Raw genomic sequence first — 18274 nt, forward strand, 5'->3', positions numbered from 1 at the left:
GAAATATGTTGATGAGCGGGTCTCTGAGCACCATCCACACACGCGACTGCCGAACACGCTGCGCGCCCGTCCGCGCCCATGGCGCACTCGACCGACGCACCTTCCTCGACTGCTGAGGCACCACAAACACAACCCCCCGAACCCACGCCATCCTCCCCCGCGCCGGCGCCCGCACATGAGAAGGACATGGCGCACGACATATCAGAATCCGAAGATGTGCGATCGTTCGATATGCCGGATTCCGAGCTGCCTCCGCTGCCAAACGACGAAGACGACAGTTTCCTCCAGGCAAACGACTTCGGTGACAGCCACATGCAAGGCGAGGAGAGCGCATTGATGGACCGCGAGATGAAGCGCCAGTTGATGGACATTGAGTCGAGCTTCCTGCCCGAGGCATCGGTGCAGGTGGAGGCTCAAGGGCGACCGGGCGCAGACGATACTTATTTGTTTGGAGGCTCCCCAGGGCATTCGCGACCAACGTCCCGCATAGCAGAGGATAAGAAAGATGCAGAGAGGATAGAGCATGGAGAGGACGCTCTGGGAGGCGATTCTTCGATACTGACGGACGAACCTCCAACACCTGCAGATGCCTATAAGACCCCCGCAGCACGGCGAATCGATGTCGAGACAGATGACTCAACAGATGCTGGCACATCGACCTCCGACGCTATGCCATCCTCTCCCTCGGCGGAAGCGGCCCGACGGAATCTTCCACGAACTGTCCCTGAGACTAAAACCGTGGAAGACTCGGTGCAAAAGGAGACTGGCGGAGCCCAAGCAACTGCAGGCGCGGAGCCGAAAGAGGGCGATCATGCTCAGCGGCCAACATCAAGCGCTTCGACGGTGAAAGCTCCCGACTTCACCCAATTAGAGGGGGATTCCTCGTTCACCGAAGACCATGAGCTGAGCATGGAAAACATCACCATACCCGTACCTTCTCTTCCCACAACCGCCCAACGTGCTGGAAAGCGACCAAGCTTCCTGCAGCACCGCTATTCCAGCCAGCGGTCGTCCCTTTCTTCCCTCACCAATCGGTCGGAATTCTCTGGAGACGGCGCGAGCACAGCGAGCTTAGGCGCAGATTACGCTTTGCAAAGCGGAGGCGCAGCACCTCGCTCCAGTGGGCAGAGCGTGAACAGTGTTGGCTTGTCGAGACTACCAAGCCTAGGGAGCATCGCATCTTCGGCTTCAGGGTACAGTGACTCCAACCCCTCGTGGGACAAGACACGGAGCATCAGTGCAAACTCATTATCCGGATATCTTCAGCCGGACAATAACTTAGGACGATTAGAGGAGGAAGTACCCAGTTCTACGACTCCTCCCGAAACGCCTCGAGCACCGAGCGTCAAGCTTCTCGCACCTACTGACACTGTCATTTCCAGACACGTACAAGGTATCCAGGTACCTGATACCATCGCACGAGAATTCCGCGCAAAGCACTCTCGGTCACCGGACAAACGACACATGGCGACTCCGTTCACTCGCAACAAGCACAATCTGACCCTGAAAGAGCAGAACAGCAAGATCGACAAACTGAGCAAGGAGAACTTCGATCTCAAGCTCAAGATACACTTCCTTGATCAGGCACTCCAAAATCGATCCGACGAGGGTGTCAAGGAGATGATCCAGAAGAATGTGCAGCTCCAGACCGATCTCGCAAATGAGAAGAAAGAGAACAACACTTTGCGCAAAAAGGTTCGTGATCTGGAAAGGAGACTCAAGGCTCAAGAAGAGGGGCAGACGGAGGCCAAAGACACAGCAAGCGGCTCTGAAGATGAGAGGAGCGATCGTTCATCAAAAGAAGCCGAGTTAGAAGAGGAGATCGAGTTCCTCAGGGAGCGCCTAGAGTCGACCGAGACCATCATCGAGCAATGGAAGCAAGAGGCGATGCAGAAAGAGGCAGACAATAGGCGGATGGCGGACTATATCAAGACGGTGCGCGACAAGGGCTCTTCGGATGATTCTGCAGGCGTCAACGAGGCTATCGGCATATGGAAAGAAGACTTCGAAGATGAGCGAGCGAGGCGTGAGCAGGCAGAGGCTCGGTGTGAACAAGCAGAAGCCGAACGCGAGCAGCTTCGTGAGGAAGTACAACGCATGAAGGACCTCAATCAGCAAGCACAGCAGCAGCAGCAACAGCTTTCTACAACAAACAATCACATTAAGCATGTGTACAGCAGTCGACGCCTTCAAACGTCGTACACCACGCGGTCGAATTCAGGATCTGACGCCAATGACCAACCCCCTACTATTTCCATCAGCGGCACTAGCAGCACTCTTGTAGACCAGCTTCAAACCGACAATGAGAGATTGCAGCGAGACCTCCATGCGCAAGCGTCCATGCTGACGTCGCGGAACCGAGAAAATCTAAGGTTAAGAGAAGAAAACGAAGGGTTGAAGCTCACAATCCGAAGGGGAGACGTTGCCTCCGTCGCGGGTGACAGCATTCTAGAACGCTCCATTTCTCGCAACCACATGCGTTCCGTATCTAGAGCCAGTGGCGCCACCCGCGTGACCCAGGTCAGCCAGGTCAGCCAGGTCAGCGATCCGGAGCGCGATCGCGAACGCGAAGACTTCGAGAGCAAATATGCTGCGTTGCGAGATGAGCTATCACAAACGAAGCTCCAGTACAAGGAGCTCGACGACCAGCTTAACGGCCATCTCGACCTGCTAGAGCAAGCGGAAGCGAAGGTTCAGGACCTCCAGCGTGAGCTCGAAGCCCAAACGGAAGACCTGCAAGCACTTTCTACCGAGCGGGATGAGGCTCTGGGGCTCTTAGAGGACAAGGAGCAAGAGTGCGAGAACGTAAGGCAGCAAGCTTTGGACACCGTCGAACGACTGGAGAACGAGATCGAGCAAAAAGAGCAAGAATGCAACCGCCTCGTCACCGAGCTGGAAAATATGAACGAGGACTTCCACGCTCTCCAGCAGGAGATGAAGAATGTAAGCGAGAGCTTAGTGCAGCTGGAGGATGACCGAGACGCGAGCCTGCGCAAGATCCAGAACCTCGAGTCGGAACTTGAGGATGCCAATCAAGAGCTGGGCAGGCAAGACAAAGTATTGTCGGACGAGAAGTCGAAGAACGAGAGGCTCGAAATTCAGCTTGAGTCATGCCAAGGCGAGATCGACTTCTTGCGCGAGGAGCAGGAAGGTGACAAGATCAAGATTGGCGAGCTCGAGTCTTCGCTCAACAATGCCCACATCACGATTCAGGATGAGAAAGAGCGCTTCCGCGATCTCGAGGAGCGTGTGACAGAGGAGAGGCGGCAGCGCGACATCCTGGAGAGCCAGGAGAAGCAGGAGGTGGAGAAGATCGTCACAGAGCTAAACGGACAGCTTGGCAAGCTCAAGGACGACAACAGGAAGCTCCGTAAAAATCTCTCAGGCAAGGAAGTCGAAGCAACCCAGTGGAAGCAACGGCTTGATGAGCTCGAGAGCAACCTCCGCGAAGCCCTTGGTAACCTCAATGGTACAAGGGCTAGTCTTCTCAAGGTACCCAACCTCGCCTCCATATCGCCAAAATATATATTTAACGCAATCGTACAGGATATTCACAAGCTACAACGCGACCTCGAGGCTACCATGCAGGAGCTTGACAACACCAAGCAGGACCTCGCAGAGAAGGATAGGCTCCTCCGCAATCGAGATACCCTACTAGAAAGCACGGGCATGGAAAGCCGTCGCCTGTCAGACATGCTCGAGCGCGAGCGGCAAGCTCGCCGTCAAGACCAGGTCGCTTTTGAGAGCGCCAAGCGCGGCCATCAGTCTGTCACACGAACTATCCAACAGCACGAGACCAAGGTCCTCGAGCTTGAGACCCTCCGTAGCCAAGATCGCCAGAAACTTCACAATCTCGAGAAGCAATATCGCGAGCAGCTCCTGGAACGCAACAACCTGCTCTATGCGCTCTGGAATCGCCTCTCAACTCTCTGTGGCCCCGAGTGGTCGCGAAGTCATGCCCTCATCAACGGTGATCTTCCGTCCATGGAGCTCATCTCGAAGAACCTTTCCGGCTTCAATAAGAACATCATCCTTGCTGTCAAGAATGTCGAAGGCATTATCGGCGGCTTCCGCCAGCGCATCCGCAGTTTGGAGAAAGATCTTATGCGAGACTACCAGACACTCGAACACTCTCTTGACGTCCGCATGAAACGCCTTGAACAGGTTGAGAAACTTGTTAGGGCGCAGCGAGACTCCATCGGCAGGCCAAGCACTATCCGCGGTGGCGTGGTCGAACTCAACTCCGCAGAGCTAAACAAACTGCGCAACGAGAACAAGACTCTCAGGTCGGAAGTCCAGACTCTCCGCGCCATTACCACGGCAACCGGGACAGTCACAGAGAGTAGCCGCTCGCCCTCTCGTTCAGGATCGCCCGGCTCCTCCAAGCGTGCTAGCATGGCGCAAACCCTCCTTCGGCACCACTCAACGTCCGCCGTCGAAGCCCTCCAAAGCCAGCCCGATCATCCATACCCTCAGGCTGGTCCATTACAGCCTAGTGAGCAGAAATGGATACACCGTCTGAAAGAGTTAGAGCGGCGATTGAAGGCTGAACGCGAAGCTAGACTCCTAGACCGCAGCGGAGCACGGAAACGGCTAGAGCAGAAGGTTGCAGAGAATGCGGATCTGCAAGCTGCGCTTGAACGAGAAAGGGAGCGGAAAGGTGACGAGGAGGGGAGCGTTGCCCGGTCAGGATCGGGTAGTAGGAGTGGCAGAGTTAGTGCAGTGGGGAGTCCAAGGCCGGAGGAGGAGATGTATTAGTACGATCGATTTGTATGGGTACGGCTTTGGCGTTCTATCTTCTCTTCCCTTCGGACCTTGAGGTTCGTCCTTTTTCTTCATATACCTTGGTATTTGCTGGTCACCTGGGACTAACTTCGCTTCATGGTCGATATGTATTATTCAGACATGGTTTTATGGGGGCTGGCGCTGCACGAGTATGGAAAAGCACGAGAAATCTGGATATCCCTCAAAGATATATGCCAAATAGGGTGTAGAGGCATATGGGGATCAATTGAAGTGTTTCTAATGCGGCCGATGGTGCGCGGCGTGTTCCCAATGAGCAGTGTGATACTGACTAGGCAGGCTGTGAGCGCTGGCTGGCTAATGGGGTATATGGCCAGTGGGATGCGTATTGAGCGTCCTGAGCGGGCTGTCTTATGCTGCAGGAGCGGCTTCGTCAGCGACTCTTTCCTTGTCCTTGTCCTGGCTTGGTCGGGCACCAGGCAACTTGATATCCGATGCTGGACACCTCCGCTTCTCCTTTCATCCTTATCCTTTGTCGGCTTCGGCTATATCATACATTTCTCTCTCTCTCTTCCAAGCATCGGAGCAATTCCATACTCCTTCATCAGCTTCAGTACCTGAAGTTTCGAAGGCCCTATCGGAGACACCTCACTATCTGGCCCGGTTTCATCTCATCACCGTTCAAGCCAAGGCTCCGGCAAGCTTCCATCTCCTCTCACTTCACTATCCAAAAGTCGCCACCTCTTCTCCACCTTCTGTCCATTCCTCCAACGGTACTACTACCATGCTTTGAATGCACGGCAACTCTGCCTCTAGTGGCGACTCGTTCTTCCCTCTTATGACGCTTTGCTAGCTCTCTCATAAGGCCCAGATTCGGCTTGCTACAGGCCCAAGGGCGTCTACACTGAGCACCAAGCACGGCTCACCTCTTCGACCGGATTATCTCACCGACGTCTTTCGCAGTGATTCCTCAGTCTGCACGTACCACGTCGCTTGCAAGCTTCCTATATCAGACAGCGCTGTCCTTCCGATTACTCTTCTCAGGTCCTGTATGTTGCTTCTGACCACTATTTGTTTGCGATTAGATCTCGTTCGAGCCCAACTTGCTTGTCTCTAATCATGCCACCGCCCTCACTCACCCGCTCTCAGGAACCCTCCAGTGGTACGATTGCTACCCCGCCTCCGCGGTCCTCTTTCTTGCAACAGTTTGTCAACTCTCCTCTTTTCAACACTCTTCTACGACCGCGCGAGCACCTGTATGGGAGCTTAGACGAAGCTCCCGCACCACAGGTAGACATCAGCCGCCGCACGGAAGACGACGGGCCACACATCGAGCGGCACGTGAGCATCGATTCCTCTGAAGACGACCCATGCCGCCTACCGACGCCTTCATCCGATTCCTTCCCCACGCATCCACAACCTGAACAGAGTAACGGCAATATGGGCAAGAACATGCTTAGCCATCTGCGAGCACAACGCAAACCTGCGGTATCAGTGAGTCGACGACCAAGGGCAAGGCCGAGGACGGAGACGCCCAAAAGGACTACCAGAAGCACAACTAAGAGCAAAAAGGACAGCGAGAATGACGCCAAGTCGAAGAAACGCCCGACGCCGGAAGGGAGCGACAGCAAAGACCGCGCGCCTAAGGTTCAGAAGACAAAGACAAACGATGTCACTACGACGATGAAGGCCAAACCGCGCGCTAAGGCAAATACCAAGAAGAAGGTGGACAATGTTGCCCTAGCGAGCCCATACATTGACCTCACGGTATCGGACGATGAGGACGATGAGGACGATGAGGACGATATGCCGCTGATCACACGCTTCGCACGCAGAAAAGGCTTCTGCTCGCAGCTCAGACTTTCTTCGTTCAACAACAGCGCAAGCAATGAGGACGATGATGCTAAGCCCGCAGTCTCTGGCAATGAGGATCCGGTTCCGCCAATTCAGAACGTGTTGCAGAACAACTGGTCCTTTGCCAATATCAATAACAGAGCGAGCAACAATAGCGATTCGGAACTCACACCGCCAGGCGCTGTCTCTTTCCCTGCTTCTACTCCTACGCTACGCGGTGCCTCTTCAATTTCGTCGAGCAGCGCCGAGCTTCTCAAAGCTGAAACCAGCCGGGCGAACGATCTGGAAGAGGAGCTTGAACGCGTTAAGCGTGAACATTCCGACGAACTGAAAAGGCTTCGCGCCGAGTGGGAGGCGGAGAAATACACCGAGACCCTGCTTAATCGAGAGTTGAACCAAGATATTGCGGAGCTCAGGACGAACCAGCAAAAACTGGATCAGGAGCTGGCAAGCGCTAGAGAGGAGAACAGCAAGCTCAAGGCGAGACTTGAAGAAGCCGAGGGCAACGCTGGTGATCTGGAGACTGAGCGTGATGAGCTGCAAGAGGATTTGAACGCTGAGCGGAAGAAGAGCGGCACGGTCGACGACTTGCAAGCGGAGAACGCCGCTCTGAAAGCTGAGCGTGGTGAGCTTCAAGAGGAACTAGACACTGAGCGGAAGAAGAACTACACGCTCGCCGATTTGCAAGTGGAGAATGCAACTCTGAAGGCTGCTCTCAAGAAAGAACAGGAAGAGCACGAAGAGCTGATGAGGACTCTCGACGATACTAAGTATACGACCTCTGCCGCTGATACCGCCGCCGCCGCCGCCGCCGCCGAAGCAGCTTTAGAACAGGTCTCAACCCTCCAAGCCACCAACGCCGCGCTCACCAAAGAGCTCGAGTCCCTCAAAGAAGCCAAGCGCTCAACTCTCTCCCCGGCCCCATCCTCTTCCTGCGGCAGCTGCTCCACCGAAGATCAGCTGCGAGAAAACAACGTCCGCAAGATTTACCTCAAGGTTAAGAGGCGCTACGATCATCTGCAGTCTGTTGCCGTAAATCTTAACACTTGCACCCGCGGCATGGATCTTACTAGCTTCGGTGAGTTTGGGGCGTATTTGAAGCAGTTGAAGGTGGCGCTTGATGAGAGTAAGGAGGAGGCGAGGGAAAAGGGAAAAGCAAGCGCTGCAGTCCCAATCGAGGCTGGATGATAGGGTCCCGGATGGGTCTGGGGTGTGAGTGGTGAGACTTAACTTACCACGTGGTTTTCCACAGAGCGGTTTCGCACTGCAGTGTAAGTTTATTCCGCGCCTTGGGATGCCGCGTTTGGACGAAGGATAGACTCTGCCAGGGCGCGGTGGATTTCCCTCTTTCCTAGCTTATCTCATCATCTTGTCTATGTCTAGTCAGTTCTTGGATAGAGAAAGCCCTTCCACATCCTTCTCATTCTTCTTTTCACACTCATTTCCTCAAACTCCGACACTAAAAACCCAACATGGACACAGCCATGGCCTTTCTGTGTCTCTAAAATTCGTTCAAGAATTGCTCGATGGATTGGGCGGAGGGAAGACTAAAATCAACGAGGACCACCAGGTATGGAGAACCCTTTCTGAATGCTGTTGCTGCGTCATCATGGCTCTCTTTTCTTACCCGGAAGTCTGCAGTTCAGACGCATTCGACTCACAATCTCCTCGGCAGCACCCATGTCTGCGCCGACTGTCTCGAAAACATCCCCACGAGATGGCCATGCTCGGAACAAGGAGGACCAGAATTAGAAAACCCATGCTACTCCAACGGGAGCAGCGCAAGCCAGAAAGCTTGAGCAACTGGAAGCATGCGTCCCCTTCCTCGCACCTGGCGAAGTTACTATGTTCGCAATGTCTCCAGAAAGGCCAAGGATCTCCTACCATGTGTTGGGGAAGACTTTAAAACGCTTCTCATGCTCCTTCTTCCACGTGAACTTGCTATGTCGGCCCTGTCTCTAAAATCAGCAGAAAAAAGATCCTATGCCTTGGAGAAAAAGCAAAGACATCCAATTGTGAAGAGTACCCAGCGATAGAGTCGCGGAACTACAACAATGAAGACACAACGGACAATATCCGGCGCTTCCTCTCCCCGCTGGCTCAAAAAAAAAGATATTATCTGCAAAGCACGCCTGGGGTAGAAGAAGAGGGATCCAAAGCGCTCGGAATCCAACACATGGAGCAGAACGACTCCAAATCAGTGGAGTTGGCGATCATGTGTCTCCTCCCCTTTCTCCCTCCGCACGAACTTGCTATATTCCCACGATCGCGAAAGCAGCGCCGCAGGAGCACATGTCTTGGAGAAAGGGGTGCCAAAGACCATGAGCTTGTCACATAGAGCACAATGTATTCGAAACCACGTTCCCTCGACATTATGGGGAACTTGGAGTGAACACCCTGTCACCAAAAATTGCCTTATCACATCACATGTCGTGGAGAAGGAAGAGGGATCCAAGGGCCATCCGTATTTCGACATGACGGAGCAGTGCGCGCGCAGTCATAAATTCGCTCGACCTCGTCATAAAGAAGATGAGAGTATACTACATATACGGTACCAGCAAAAAAGAAGAAGCAGTGCGAACCCAAAAAGGAATCAAAGTCTACGATGCGTCTCCTTCCGCCCCTAGAAACTTATCGTGCTAGTGCTTGTTCCAAAGAGCTTGCTTCCCAACTCGATGGCTGAGCAGCAGAGATCCAAACAAACAACAGCAATTTCGATGGCTCGGGACCCCCGAGGTTAATGACCGCAGTGCGATGCGTACTTCTTTCCTCCTTTGGGCATCCTACAAGATCCAGCTGTCGCCAAAAGAGTGAAATGCCAGTTACATGTCTTGAGAAAGAGGAAGCGGCATCTAAACAAACATAACCGCACAAAATTGAGCCCAGTGCACCCAGAAGATCTCGGCTATCCAGACCATGTGCGTCTCCTCCTGCGAGCGAGGACTTGAAGCTATTCAGACACAGAGTCATGCGCTCTGGTGGGACCAAAACGCAAGTGTGAACCTGACATGCTTCGTGCCAACAGAACAAAAGTTTTGCCTAGCCAGTTTATGTGTCCTTTTTCCGTTCTGCAATAACGGGCTAGAAACCAGGTTTACGCTCAGACATTCCCCTTCTGCTCGAGAAGCTTAAAGAAATACACGAATATGTCTTGGACCGAAGAGCGAGAATTAAAACTCAAAGGCGCTCGAATAATGTGGACGCGACTTCTCAACGTTGTACACAGCATCCTACGGCTTTTATTTCTTCACCGGGGAGGCTACAGTAAACCCATCCCAAAATTCGGCACAGATGACTTCGGCTAAAACCCCGATAGTCCTGATTACATGGCCGCGAGAACAAAAATTCGAACACTTCAAGATGAATGTTTCCCCGCCGGAGGCTTAATCAGAAACTTAGTTCGACATCGTCCATGTTTTCGCGGTCTAGAATCTCAGTCTTGCGGAGGATATTTCCTAGCTACCTTGAGGGTCGAAATCTTGACCGAGGTAGGGTATGGGGGAAGAACCGAAACAAAATGAACATATACAAAGGGAGTCCGTTCGGATTGGGTGCATTAAGACTCTCCTGGACAGAAAGCGGAGTATTGCAAAATGGAAGTGCATGTGCCGATGCTTATTAGTCTGCAAATTATCGGCTTACCTTTGCATGGCCTGCATCTCTCGAGGGTGAGCACGATAAGCTACATGGTTCTTTCGCTGCGAGAGAAGTCCGGAAAGAAACAACTGTGCGAGGACTTCGATGGAGGAACGCTGCCTTTTTCTCCCCCTATTCCATAAGGCTTTTCTCTACGAGCTTCGGCGATTGTAACTAAAAGAAGAAACAGCGCTCTCCGATGGTGCCGGCTCCGGAAAGGCTTGCTTACTTCGTTTATGGCCTCCCTTTCTGGTGGAGCTGAAGCGCAGTCTAAAGCTAGAATCATTGTCGGCGATGTTTTCTGAGTTGGAAAGAGATCTCCCAACTTTCATTGCGGCACTGGCTGCCTTGGGATCGAACAAAAATACGAAGCGCCGATGGGAAGAAAAAACGGACCCCCGCAATGTCTATGAGCGGAGAGCGTGAGAGGGCTGGGCACCACGGAACTCTCTTGGACAGATGGGGACGGGTGCCCAAAGACTTCGGTCCATTTCCGAAATTTTTGCTGGTAGGAATGGCTCCGAAGTCCTTCGTTATGGCTATAAGACCTCTCCCAAAAATTTGGGGGTTGACTTTGTGGTTCATTGGGGAAGCGAGACCAAACAAATGGACATACATCAAATGAACGTAACCCAAGCGACTTCTAAGTTTCTTACTTCAAAATTCATGGCCGTGCTTCCCCTCCTGCCTCTCGAAAAAGAGAGCCCTGCCCCAGTACGTCCGCTTTGGGCTTTGGGATCTTAACGGCTTGCTCGAGTACTCGAAAGACAACCCCTATTTCCTTTCATGTTGGTACTCGGGGTCCAGAGCGAGGGTAGAAGACGGTGCAGTCGCTCGCAAATGCCTATTTCAGCTGCAAAAGTCGACATTGGCAGCTTTCAACGGAAGTGGGGTCCGAAAACTCCTCACAATTGTCGTATGGAAAGAGAGGACGCCGGAACTGAACAGACCAAATCTTCTTGGATAGGACCTCATTCCATCCCCAGGATTTTGGAAGTCGCACCAAAACCACCACAACGCGGTCCAATGTCCTGAGCTGCCAGCGGCGCGGCTGCCCAAAATACTATGCGTGCTTTCTCGGCCCTTCTCTTCTTCTTCCTGCCTTCGATAACTGCCTTGGTGGGCTGGTCAAGATATTCGTCTCACGGCCCTACTGTCTCCGAAACATCTCATATATCTGGACCATGAGCTTAGAAGGAAAGAAATGAAAATGAACGAAGTCAATCATATGGAGTAGCGAGGCAAAATATTCCACGTACTCCCGCACTATGCTTCTGCGGACCACCAAAATACCACAAATACCAGTGCCATGGAAATGCCTGGCCAAAAAAGATACTGCATTTCAACATGGCTGTAGTCTTCCCAAAGTCAGCGGACGCTTCCCCTTGCTCGAACGGAGAATGTCCACCTATAATAAATAGTCCAAGGCGCCTGCTACTTCCATGAGGCACACTATCCCCAAACATGGCTTTCTCTAAAACCGTCAAGAATGGAATTCGATAGGCAGGGGCTGTAGGGGCTGAAACGTACAGGTTAGAAAATACTGACTTGGAGGCTTATCACTTCTCTTAGAGCGTTCGAGATTGAAGGATTTTCGCCGGGGAGGATCAAAACCCAGCAAGCGGAAGCTCATGTCTCGTTCTGACAAGCAAGCTGGCGATACGGCATCATAAAGAGATGCCCAAAAACCCATGCTTCTCTCCGCCAAACCTTGAGCAGTATTAGTCCAAAATACACACATCTAAGCTCGAACGACTTTCTGCTCTTCCCATCCATAAAGAAACCGTGGATGCATACGTAGTGGAAGTGCTTCACCACCACCATCGAGTAGTGATATCGACACAATTCTCGTTGAAAGCCCGACCAGTCCGACCAGTAGATATGTAACTCCAGAGAAGGCCGATTCAGCCATTGCGGCGATGAATGCCTGTTTTAAAACGTCAGGAGTGCTCCGCATGTTGCATGCGGCCGACCCTTTTAGTCCTACGCGAAACTGGAGGTGGACTGCAGTGTCAAGGAGGGGAAGGCCAAAGCGGGTTTATATACCCTTTCGTCGACTGGAAAACGGAGGGTTGGAGACTCCGATATGTGGAACAAGGAAGGATTTAGAATCGCTGGGCATATGGTTTTTGACTGTGATTGCCGGGAAAGTAGAGTGCTACGGCCATTTCCAAGTGGTGTATAGCCCGCCGTTGATCTACCGTCTTGCTGTGCTGAACAATTGTAGCTTCTATCCATCGTCCGTAGAATACCGACACAGGCCATAGTAGTCTTGTGTTATGGTTTCTCTCCGGCCACGACATTTGGGAATTGATAATTTTAGACATGGCTCTTGCTGTTACCCTTTTTAGACTCCAAAGAGACCCTCCACATTTCTAGATGTGTTGATCCTTTTTAGTGGGAGAAGAAAAGGCGGTTGGAATGTACAGTACCAGGTCAAAAGTTCGGTTACAGCTCAACGCACGGGCTTCATCACCCACCATTTTCAACCCACCTTTTTGTAAATATTTATCGTACAATACTCTATATACTGAATTTTTTTTTGGCGGTTTCGATAATTTGGTGTTCAATACTTCGTTTGCCGCCCTCGGGCTTTACGGCAAGCCTCTAGTCGTCGCGGCATACTAAGTATGAGGGTCTTGATGAGCGCATTAGGTATTTTCCGCCACGACGCCTTCAGAGCTTCACAAAAGCCATCCCGCTCACTTTCTGCTGTACTGAAATTGGCGTACTGTGGATAATCGCGATGGAGTAGCTTTTTGAGAGCCCACCAGAGGTGTTCGATCGGGTTGAGGTCTGGTGAGTAGGGTGGCCATTCTGCCACCCAGATGCCATGCGACTCCAAGAACTCGCGAGCTTCGTAGGAGGTGTGTATACGAGCGTTATCCTGTACAAATATTTCCCCGAGCTTGTAATACGGTATAAGGCCTTCCTTGAGGGCTTCTAGATAACTCCAGGTGGTGTACCCATTGCGCGCGGAGGTGTTATCGCGTTCCATGATGATCAGGGGACTCCGTCGCGGGCGACCCCGATTATCGAGCCATATTGAACCCTATACCATCTGAGCCGGCCGACGCGATTTAGGGACCTCTGTAATCATCTCCGGCTTCCATTTTTCTTCTAGGTATCGAAAACACCACTCGGTGTTGTGGCCAGAAGTCTTCTGTACAGAGCACTCATCAGTGTGGATGAACAGAGAGGTGGTCGGGGTTTATATACATTTCCCTCGTCCGAAACACGCAGCCAGAGTGCATTCGACATCCCTAGGATAAGAGCAACGCGGAGCCTTGCGCGAGTCAGCATCGCGCCCGTGCGCTCTTTTTTGTTGGTGTGCAAAAGGGGGCTCATCGCCCATGGGTGGGCGAGGCGCGAGTCAAACCTCCATCTATCACCACATTACTCTACCTGACGACTTCAGGAAGAGGGAGAACTCCACATTGTCCATTGCGTGATCTTTTTAGTCTCAGATTCCAGCCATAAGACTCAAGAAGACTGGGATTTAGGCATCGTGATGCAAGACATGAATTTTAAGACCCACGGAGTCCATTCCGCATGCCGTCTTCGTCCCGGCATTTTTAGTGCCTGAAGTAGTCGAGGAGCGCGCAGTAAAGTGGAGAGGAGCAGGGAAGAGGAGGGGGATATATATACGCTTTGGCCCGGGCGGGGCGGGGCAGGACGGAGCTCGCTGTGCATAATGCCGTGACGGATGTCCAGGGATCGAACCTACAGGATGAAGTGACGCACGCCGCAATGTGAAAGAACATTTCCATTGCAAAACGACGCGGTGCCTTGCTACCCCAAGACGGCCCTGATCGAATGTACTAGTGTTATGCCGGCCCGAAGAGCCAGACATGCGCACTTCGCGGATAGGTTTTATTCTCTCCACCCTAGTTGGAATGATGTCTTAATGCCAACGAAGGTTTCTCCCCATACTGCGGTCCGGTTCATATTTTAGTGTAGGAGCAAGAGATGTGGAGTGAGTAAGGAAGCTGACACGAGAGACGAAGGGGCTTTTATACTCGAGGGCGGAAAGGTCGCAGACTGTGTTCTCGTCAGCAAATAGCACTCGGAAGCAAAACTGCACATGATTGGTGAGTGGCAAGCCGGAGAGAGTATCCATTTCGCACTGAGCGACTTATTAATCCGATAGCCATTTCGCTAGCTTTTCTTTGACGCCCAAAACCCCTGTGCGCCTAACCAACGCCGATTATACCCAGAAATTACACCAGATTTTGCTGCCGTATGAGCAAGCAAGAACGCAGACCAAGCAATTCCATATTCGCCGACGAGTGTCAGAAAGCATGACTGATTGCTGCGGAACGTCCGTTGGGAATCTCCACCTGCGCCTAGACGCCCGCTTCCTCCGGATCGACATTCAGGTTCCAATCGATCTCCGAACCCTTGCCATAGCGCTGCACCAACCACTCGTTCGCCTTCTTGAAGTGTCCGCAATCGAACTACTCGACGTCAGCTTCATGCACCACAACGCTGCAGCCTAGCACTTACAAAGCCCCTACTCGCACTAAGCGGACTGGGATGCACACTCCTCAGAATGAGGTGCTTCTCCTTATTTACATCCTTGACGCGCTGCGCCGCGGGGCTGCCCCAAGCCAAGAACACTACGCCTGTTGTGCGCACCTTCGCGACGGTGTCGATCACCTTCTGAGTCAGGAGCTCCCAGCCCTTGCCGGAGTGCGAGTTAGCTTCGCGGGCCCGGACAGTCAAGCACGTATTGAGGAGCAGGACGCCGCGGTCCGCCCATGGCGTCAGCAGACCGCCCTTATTGGGTGGAGCCTCGAAGTCGGGGTAGTCTTTCTTGAGGGCCTTGTAGATGTTCTGGAGGGATGGTGGGGCGTTAGTCGGTGGGCGGACGGAGAAGCAGAGCCCGTGGGCTTGATTGGGGCCGTGATAGGGATCTTGACCGGTGATGACGGCCTTGACGGTGTTGAGCGGCGTGTGACGCGACCTGCACGCTCATGGTCAGCAATTGGCGTGCACGAAGGCAGTATCTAGCTGTCATACCAAGAATACACGTCCTTCATGGGCGGGTACACTGTCTTCCCACTCGCTAGCTCTTTCTTCAAGAACCGCTTCAGCTCCAGAAACGTCGGGCTGGTCAGGACATCTTTGAGATGCGGCAGCCAGCTATCATGCAGCGTGTCGATCTCCAGCTTTAGCAGCTCCTTCTGCTCGTCGGTAAGCTTCGCCACCCACGCGTCTTTGTCGAACTTTGCGGCTGCATCTGCCTTCGGTTTGGGCGCGCCGAAGAACGACGTGATGCTCGCGTTAACCTTGGGCTTCTTTGCTGCGTCTGCGGCGACCTCTGCTGCCTTCCGCTTGAGACTCATGGTGGCGAGAGGCAATTGATTGGGGCAATTAGTTTGTTGAGGTGCGGAGAATGTTGCAATGGAGTGTGGAGGTGATGAGCGGAAGCTCCAGGCAGCGAGACGCGAGGTTGGGAGTCGCGTCTCAGGGTCCAATCGCAAGCCGCTAGATGATCCTAGCGTTAATTTCCCCACGTGAAACCGTGACGGAGGCGTGTCTCGCCTAACTTGGGAATGACGTAGCCGCATGCGGCCCTTGTCACCTCACACGTCGCCTGGCAGGGAAGCGTACAAGGCATAACAGCCTGGAATCTCGATAGAAGCCTCATAGCAAATCAGAGGCAGTAAAGCGGCTGATAGACATTGTGATGCCCGTTAAGAGTTGTTTGCCCAGCATCCCGCGACACGGTTGTGCCTGCTCCTCCAGGCAACATAACGTCAGAGCAAACCCGTAGGTGAGACGAGAAAGCATATAAAGGCCCTCTGTCTTTCAGACTGCGAGCTTCCTTCTTCATCACACACTCTGAACTTTCATCCAACTCAAAAAGACCAACTCAACAAAGCTACATCAAGCCCTTCATCATGTCCGCCACCAACAACCCAGCCAACTTTGCCAACCTCCCCAAGGACGAACTCCGCGAGATCGCGGCCAAGGGTGGTCATGCTTCTCATGGATCGAGCAACGCGGCAGCTGAGGTACGTCAACCCGTTTTCATCACCCTTGGTAAAGTCATCTTCAAGAGCTAACGTCCATTAGTCTCACCCCGACCGCAACCCAGACGGCACCTTCACCAAGGGCTCGGAGCTCGCCAAGGAGCTTGGATCTATCGGTGGTCACGTCGCTCAAGAGCATCAACACCAAAAGACCGAAGACGATGGCGTGAGTGCTTATACTACTTGACTCCCCGCCAGCGTGGCTGACGTCGTGCAGCGCAACCCCGATGGCACCTTCAAGCAGGGCAGCAAGTTGGCGCAGGAGCTGGGCGCTCAAGGTGGACACGCCGCCCATGAGAATTGAGCGGTGATTCTCTGCTCGGATCGGACTGAAAATATAGAGACAGGATTTCTTGGGCCGGTGCTAGTTTATGACTTGATGACCCTGCCCTGAATAGTTAATGGAATGGATCCATTGCCTATATGACATTCTCTTGAAGCTCCGTGGTTCTTGCCAGTCCTCCTCCATGTATCTGCTCAAGGCATTCCAGCGCACTTCAGCCAGTGCAGCATACCACCCAGAACACTGCCCTTGACGTTGCCACATCGCGTCCTCAGTAGGGTGTCCAAGAGGATGCCGCATTGAAGCGGGCAATATACCACCTTTGTCCGGTACTAATGAGCCACTGGCCTTAATAACGGATGAGTCCCTTTTCTTTCAGATGCATGCCAAGCTCCACCCTGAAGTCCTTCCGTTCGTAACTCGCCTCGTAACTCGACACAGCGAGGTCTTTATAGTCTTCAGACGTTAGAAAGAAGGCCTCAAAGCTGATTTTAGAACGATCCCAGGCTTGTAGGAACGAGAGAAGCCGCTCGTTTTCATTCTCGGGGAATAATTCTCGTCTGCGAAGGGCAGCTCTAAGAGTCTCATGTGCATACGGCTGAATGCGACGTAAATTGGTAAAGTAGTCGGACGCTTGGAAGATTTTGTTCAGCCAGCCATGGTTAATGGTATCGCACTTTCCAAGGTACAGTTTCAAACATCTTAGGCTCGGGGGGAGTTCTGCTGGAGGTTCGGAGAACTGCGAGCCCCGGAGACCGTCAGATACCTCATAAGCGAGTACCGAGTAAGGCGCCGAAAGGTGAGTAAGGTTCCTGAAATGCCTCAGATCGGGACCTCGCAGCGGCATCAGCCATCGGTCTTGGAAGCCATCATGTTGAATGTCCAAGGTGACTAACTTCTCTTGGAGCTGTGGGAGTAGAGACAGCAACCACTCGGGTCGTCGTGGAAAGCGCATAGGCAGAGGATGTGCAACATAGTTAAGGATGGCCTTCGCGACAGCCACATGGCGGAGTGTGTGCATGCCGAGGGTTATCTGGTTTAGATTCGTGGATATGGCGAAGAAAGCCAAGAGTGACACGGAAGGGAAATCCTCTGAATCTCGAACTCCGTCCTTCCACCGGCCCCTATAGGGTGAGTCCAATGTCTTATCCATGATGGCGCAGTAGGCCTTGACTTCTTCCCGAGGAGGATTCCGTTTCCTGTTATCCAATTGGTAAGGTGATATGAGCTGGATATGCGAGACAATTTTGGCGAGCTCGGGATACTGGAGCAAAAATCGGACGAGTCTCCAAAGGCGGGTGTGGGTGACGGCAATATTCCTGACTAACCCCTCTTGGCCAATGCTTCGGAGGCGTCTGCATGTCAAAGACAGATTCCGGAGATTTTGACTGAGGTTGCGCCTCAGAGTGAGAATCCTCCAATCCTTGATGTTCGCCTCCACCTCTTCTGCGCAGTTCTTGCCGTCAATGTTGAGAGCTATGTTGAGCAAGAGCTCGTCTGGCAGAGTGAGCAGCTTCGAGCCGGCGACAGGTATTCCGGAAGCCTGAGGCCCCTCAAGGACACTTTGTCGCTTGTGGTCGCGCATGTCGAAGACCGGACGTTTGGGGCAAGAAAGTCGAAAGCGGGTAGGGCGCACGCGTCCGTCAAGAATGTGGGTGGGGGAGTCGCTGCAGCAGGCCCTGCACAAGTTGTTGAGGAGCGAAGCGTACCAAAGGCAGCC

General features: G+C 52.9%; 4 protein-coding genes across 4 annotated transcripts; 1 reads left to right on the forward strand and 3 right to left on the reverse strand.

Annotated features, from left to right (window-relative positions):
• Positions 1–11204: 11204 nt before the first annotated feature.
• Positions 11205–12145, reverse strand: BU26DRAFT_510967 (uncharacterized protein; the record flags this gene model as incomplete). The annotated part of the gene is made up of 4 exons (XM_033827264.1): positions 11205–11357; positions 11493–11641; positions 11764–11943; positions 12031–12145. 4 exons carry the CDS (start codon positions 12143–12145, stop codon positions 11205–11207), a joined length of 597 nt encoding a protein of 198 aa, XP_033677032.1.
• A 2185-nt stretch (positions 12146–14330) lies between these two features.
• On the reverse strand, positions 14331–15685 carry BU26DRAFT_467989 (uracil-DNA glycosylase). The gene is made up of 3 exons (XM_033825274.1): positions 15256–15685; positions 14740–15199; positions 14331–14690 (listed from the first exon to the last, which is right to left on the reverse strand). The coding sequence occupies exons 1-3, from the start codon at positions 15579–15581 to the stop codon at positions 14580–14582; spliced, it is 897 nt and encodes a 298-aa protein (XP_033677033.1). The 5' UTR covers positions 15582–15685; the 3' UTR covers positions 14331–14579.
• A 155-nt stretch (positions 15686–15840) lies between these two features.
• BU26DRAFT_524669 (uncharacterized protein) lies at positions 15841–16682 on the forward strand. The gene is made up of 3 exons (XM_033830336.1): positions 15841–16253; positions 16315–16437; positions 16489–16682. The coding sequence occupies exons 1-3, from the start codon at positions 16140–16142 to the stop codon at positions 16573–16575; spliced, it is 324 nt and encodes a 107-aa protein (XP_033677034.1). The 5' UTR covers positions 15841–16139; the 3' UTR covers positions 16576–16682.
• A 221-nt stretch (positions 16683–16903) lies between these two features.
• On the reverse strand, positions 16904–18139 carry BU26DRAFT_571273 (uncharacterized protein; the record flags this gene model as incomplete). Its single annotated transcript, XM_033834118.1, has 1 exon — positions 16904–18139. One exon carries the CDS (start codon positions 18137–18139, stop codon positions 16904–16906), a length of 1236 nt encoding a protein of 411 aa, XP_033677035.1.
• Between the last annotated feature and the right edge of the window lie 135 nt (positions 18140–18274).

The sequence above is a fragment of the Trematosphaeria pertusa genome (assembly GCF_010094035.1).
Source record: "Trematosphaeria pertusa strain CBS 122368 unplaced genomic scaffold BU26scaffold_21, whole genome shotgun sequence".
Classification (NCBI taxonomy): Eukaryota; Fungi; Ascomycota; class Dothideomycetes; order Pleosporales; family Trematosphaeriaceae; genus Trematosphaeria; species Trematosphaeria pertusa.